Raw genomic sequence first — 6,000 nt, forward strand, 5'->3', positions numbered from 1 at the left:
CGAGAGTCTTGTAAGACCTCTATCCATGGCTCCTGGCTCACATCTCTCTCTTGGCGGGGGTTTGAGCCAGTCTTGTTGGGGACTGTCTTCTGAACTGAGCCTTGCTGCTCTGATGGCTCTTAATGAAAAGAGGATCACTTCTAAAGTGCACAGCCCAGGGCTTCTAAAGAGGGGCTCTATTAGGAGTGCTTTAGTTGTCTTTCAAACATGTGCCTGCAAGACCTGTGTTTCTATAGGGATTCTGTAAGGATAGATGCCATTGAATCCATGTTAGTTTTCCTAGTGGAAGGCAGCACAGGTTAATGGGATGAGCATCCACTTTGGAATCTTATTCCAGTCTCAGCTCTACCAGTTAGAAGCTGTGTGGTCTTATCTGAGTTATCTAGTCTCTCTGACTCCCATTTGCCCCAAAGTGAAAGTGTACCTTTCAAGACTACTCTGAGTATTAGGGATAAAGCACCTCGTCAACATCTGTCACTGTCTATTAATGAGTCATTACAGTCATTTATAATAAGTTATTATCATTTATAGTAATAAAATGAATATGGCTGTGCTGAGTTCTAAAACAGAATTTTACTTGGGAGGATTTTATAGAAGCAAAATGTTTGCTGTCTACGAGTTTTGGTGTGCTATATACCTAGGACTCTTCAATTATTCTTTGACTTGGGAGGTAGGAGGTCTTTGCCCAGTGCCCAGGATGCTGTAGACCCTTTAAAATGCTGCTTAGAACAGAGATGTTCATTCTAACCATAATCTCTCCTCCTGGGGCATTTGTTTCTTTAGTGGTTAAGAACAAACAAGAGGGCAAGCTTCCTTTAGGGAATGCACATTAATACTTACCTTCAGTCTCACTCTTTGCTTGACATCATGAAGACCCCTGGATTAGGAGTTAAGTGATTTGGGATTTTGCCTTGGCTCTGTTACTAACTTTCCATACTGCTTTAGAGCAGCCTTTTAGTCTCTCTTTTCTTCAGTGTCCTTATCTGTAAATTGAGACAAAGAATGTCTGGTCTTCAGACCTCACAGGATTCTTGCTGGGATTAAAAGGGATAACCTCCATGAAAACAGTTTGAAAAGCATGACTAAGCTTACATATATAAGATACTGTCATTAGTAATTATTACATAGCTAGGAGCAGTTGCCAGGCACCTTGGCCCTTGAGGGCCTGTGACCATGCTCTCTGTTTGTGTCTCCAGGTAAACATAGACTTCCAGACCCGAGAAGCCACGAGGAAGAACATGCAAGAGCCATCCCTGACTTGCTTTGACCAAGCGCAGGGAAAAGTACACAGCCTCATGGAGAAAGACTCTTATCCCAGGTTCCTGAGGTCCAAAATGTACTTAGATTTGCTGTCCCAAAGCCAGAGGAGGCTCAGTTAGACCTCAGATGGGGACTCTTGGAGGTCACTGGCTTCCCCCCTCCCCTTGCTGCCAAGACCATATTCTAATGTGAAATGTCATAGGTGTTCAAAAAGCAATGGCGTTTAGTTTGGGAGCCTGGGGGATGAGGAGTGGATGAAGGGCCATTCCAAAGTAAGATCCAGTCACCAGAGCTCGGACTCTATTCCATTAACCCATGTTTGTGTTTTGGTTAGCGGTAGCACCTTGCTGCTGTTACCCTCCTTCTGGGTCAGCAACTTGCCCTTCACAATGCCTTGGGTCATTTCCGCTGAGAAGGCAGATTTGCTATGCTGGGCTAATGTGTAAATAATGCAAATGCAATTCCCACCACTTCCACATCCTCCTCAGTTAGGATTCCTGGCTCTAACTTGTACTATACCCCTGTGAGGAATAGCTAGAAGACTCTGGCTCACCTAGGTGATTTGCTGTCACAATGTAGTGGCCAGTGCTAGTGTAGGAGAGAGGTTTGTGGGGAATCCCAGGTTTCTAACGCTGTCATTGACAGGTGGCCTCTGGGAGAAGGGGCAAACTTCATGGAGCTGGCTATTTCTTCCATTTCCACTAGACCAGTGTGAAAAGCTGTCATCACTGCCCATCTTAGCCTAGGAAATTCACAAGACATTTTTACCCTCACAATTCCATGAAGGGTCTTGGGAGATCTCTTATATGATTTCTGATGTGGCGTCTGCTTTTAAGAAAGATACAGCTTGCAGATCTTCCTTGATTCTACCAAGAAGTATTCCAGAAGTCGAATGACCAGGGAACATAGCTCCAGTAGACTTTTGTGCAATGGGGCGCCATATAACCTCTCTGTTGCTTAATGTATTCTCCGCCGTCACCTCCCTGTGGCATCACACATCACTGATCTCTTAGAATGACAGACAGCTTGGCAAAGGGAGGTGAATTCCCATAGCATGGACAGCTTTCATGGTGCCTAATACTTTCCTTGTCTCTCCCTGTCCCCCCTTCCATGCAGGTCATGTAATTATGATGGGGGAGAATGGGAACTTAGGCTGTAACTCTTCAGCTTGCTTCCTGGGAGCATGCTTTCTTAGAAAGGTCTCTCTCATGAGAGCCATCTTGGCTATTCAGCAACTTCCTTCTTGATCTCTGACCTTTTGGGATTGAACATGGAACAGGAGGTGAGGCTAAGATCACTGTGAACATCTGGCTGTGGAGAATCTTCCTAAAATGCTTTCATGGTACCCTGAGGCTCCTTTTGGAAATGTGTCAGGATACTCTTGCTTGGAGGGTGAGCGTAAAGCACCCTAGCTTCCTGAGAAAAAAGTGGACTTCGGCACAAATTTGCAGTGCCAGGGATATGAATCCTCAGCAGAGAGACCGGAAAGTGGAAGAGGAGTCTGGAAGAGGCTGGTCTCCAGGTGGACCAAATCGTAGAGAATATGGTGGAGTTACTATTGGGATAATTCACAGCCGGTGGATTTGGAGTCATTGCAGATCTCCACAACTTTCAGCTTGACTAAATGAAATAGCTGCGATTAGGCGTAAGCTCTGGCGTGCAGGCGATTGAGAACTGGGCTGAAGCGTTCTCATTTTGTGGGGTGATGGGCCTCTTTAGGTACACAGGATTCTAGTGTTTGCATTCCTGTCCAGTAACTTTGTGAATTTCTTCCTTCCTTGGCTGCAGCTAGACAAGTTCAAGAAGGCTCTTGAGTCCCACTGGTGTTAGGGTCCATTGCTCCGCCATGACACGTTGTATCTGTTAAGTGAGGGCTGGTAAGGCTGTCTGAACCATCAAGGAGAGAACACATACCTCTTAGCCCTCACACCGAAGCACTCTGTAAAATCTCATGTTCAAGAACTCCGATGCCTCAAATAGGTGTTGTTAGTTAGATCAGGTAGTGTTCCCCTGCCCCCACTGGTAAAAAACCATTCTTAGCTAAAGCTGCCAGAATTAATTTAATGATCAAATTCTTGAACAGGGTATTTTAAACATTGTTTACATATGAAATGTACATCTGCTGCCAACTCTACTGTCGAATATGAGGTGCATGTAAATTGGAACGGCACAGAGTTATGGAAAAATGAAATGTTTCAGAGGGGCCTTTTTACCACTTCCACTATCCCCAGGAGAAGTCTGAACAAGACTGTCGTGCAGTGGCCTCACTTGAGGCCTAGAGTTCTTGCCAACCATTGCTGGAATGAAGGCTGCAGATGGTGGTGTCATGGCACCCAGTGACTTCCTCCCACGATGGGGAGGCGTGAAGGACCAAGCTTGGGTATCCTGAATTTTGCCGCTACGTGAGCGTATGTGGGCATGTGTCTGTGTAGAGGAATGTGATGGCTATATTTATGGTACTCCCGTGGAGTGTCTGTGTGCGTGTGTGTGTGTGTGAGACCATTGTGAGCATGAGTCCAGGACACCACAGAGACCATCTTCCCATGGGGTAGAGCTGTCCTCACACCCTTTCTGTCCTGCTTCCCACAAAAGGCACAGAGCTCTCTGCTCTGATGCCTATGTTCAGGCACTTAGGTCATGCCAACCCAGATTTTGGTCTGTGACGAAACAAAGAGAAATGTTTACAACATCTAGAGCAATATCAAAGCATACCTCATCCATGACCGTCCATGTCTCCCGGTCCTGCCCTCTTGCCCGTCTCCTCTTCCACAAGCCCTCATCTGCCTCGCTAGGTGGGCCTCTGCAGGTGCCACTTCTTCCATTTAAAGTCTTCCTTTTGTCCTCGTGCCAGGCTTGTGCTGTGGACTGCCTTCTGGGCTTGAGGCTTGCTCTGGGCCTGGGACCTCTGAAGACCCAGGGCAAGCCAGGGCAGGAGGCCAGGCAGAGCTGTGATCTTTAGGACTGCTCTCCACCCCCAAGTGGCCTTTTGGCCCCACTTGCGCGTCAACCTGTTTTTAGGCTAGGTGTAAGATTTCCCATTGCCTTTGGCAAACCAAATAGACCAAAATCAGTAACAACCATTCATAGCCCCGGGGCACCTTTGGGGTGAGGAAGGATCCTCTGAGCATGCCCAGGCTCACCCAGAAAGCCTGTTACAAGTGCTCATTCCCAGGTTGCACACCCAGAGATGCTGATCCAAAAGACCTGGGTTTTCAGACCCAGAAAACTGCATTTCTAGTAAGTCCCCATAGACCATGCTTTGAAAAAAGATGTTCTAAGACAGTGGCTCCCACCATTGGCTGCTCATTGGAATCACCTGTAGAGTTTTGAAATCTAAATGTCCAGGTCCCACCCCAGAACAGCTTGGGGCCACGACCCAAGACATCAGCAGTTTTCAGAGCTCCCCAGGTGATTCTACGTGCAGGTGAGGTGAGGAAGCACTGGCCTGAGGAGTGAGGATGTGCAGGGCTGAGCTTATGCAAACATGTGGCCAAGAGGGCTGGAGCAAGCCAAGATGCAATCAGGCACAACACCCGGAACCCACCAGCCCTGAGCTTGATTCGGGGAGGCTGCCTCTGTGCTGTCTCAGTCTGATTCGCTCCTTTGAGATCAAAACGTTCCAGCTGCATGCAGTGTTCGGCAGCGGGTGTGCCGATGGCGGGGAGCTCTGGAGGGTATTTGATTAAGAGAGGTTTTCCCACTCATCCTGAGCTTCATTCGCAGTGCTTTCTCCAAGCTTGCCTCCTGGGCTGCTCCCTCGTCTGTTTGCTCTCATGTACTCTGTGTTTGGCCGTCTGCGTTTGGTTGTGCCTCTGTATCCAAGGCCATGGGATGACGTGGTAGTTGAAACTCAGGTAGCAGGGGAAAGGGTGTGTCGGGGTAATAATAGCGGAAGCACGACAACTTCCAGGTTTCTCATCGGAGGGTCACCCACTCCAGGAATATGCTCTTTGGAGGTTTCTTTTCCAAGGCCACAGTGGGGCTTCAGTGCCTGCTGTTAGCCCTCACGATCGCCTCTTTGGTCTCAGGCTGGGTGGGCAGATGAAAGTTCCTAGTTGATTTTATTCTCTGGTGCTCCCCCTCCCCGCCCGCCCCAGAACTTGCTGCTCTGAATAAACCAAAGCTGTGAAACGGTGTTCTGCCCCGGGCGGCAGGCCCAGCCTCCAGGAGCGGGGCGGGGTGTGCACGTGCCCTGGGGCCCTGGACTGTGAGGGAAAGACACGAATCCATTGTGTTGAGAGCTGGGGGAGGCGGGGGGGGGGGGGGGGGGGGGGGGGGGAAGAGACTGAAGAGGAAGGAACAGGGTGGGAAAGACGAATGGCTGAGGTGCCGGCTGCCTCTCCGTGAAGCAGAAGGGAGAGGTGAAAGTGGCACAGGCAGAGGCAGAGATGGTCCCCATCGACACGAGTGCCCAGAACCATCCTGACCGTGTCCGTGCCTACTTCCACGCAAAGCAGAGGAATCTGATTTTCTACCTGACACTGTCCTTCAGTGCGTCAGCCCTCATTAAATATGCGTCTCTCCGGGTCAGAAGCGGGAGAGGCGGCAAAAGTCACCCCTGCCTTTGAGAACCTGTGCCACTTGGCCTGAGATCGTGGAGGAAGAAGCCAAGAGCAGAAACGTCTTCCTGTCCCTGTGGCCTCCCGGGACCGCCCAGGGATGCCATGGACCAAGATGGGAGGCTGTGGGACGGGGCCACTGGCCTTCCCAGGGTTGGGGGCCAGGCCTGCTCAAGAAACT

General features: G+C 49.4%; 1 protein-coding gene across 2 annotated transcripts in view; it reads left to right on the forward strand.

Moving 5' to 3' along the window:
- Window positions 1–5,496, forward strand: part of RGS8 (regulator of G protein signaling 8) — a 28,202-nt gene extending 22,706 nt beyond the window's left edge. For both annotated transcript variants that reach the window (XM_032591816.1, XM_030302984.1), the window contains one exon: window positions 1,197–5,496. In XM_032591816.1, coding sequence (XP_032447707.1) covers window positions 1,197–1,379 — 183 coding nt within the window. In that variant the 3' untranslated portion in view covers window positions 1,380–5,496. The remainder of the gene's footprint in view (window positions 1–1,196) is intronic.
- The last annotated feature ends 504 nt before the right edge of the window (window positions 5,497–6,000 follow it).

Source organism: Lynx canadensis, chromosome F1 (assembly GCF_007474595.2).
Source record: "Lynx canadensis isolate LIC74 chromosome F1, mLynCan4.pri.v2, whole genome shotgun sequence".
Taxonomy (NCBI): Eukaryota; Metazoa; Chordata; class Mammalia; order Carnivora; family Felidae; genus Lynx; species Lynx canadensis.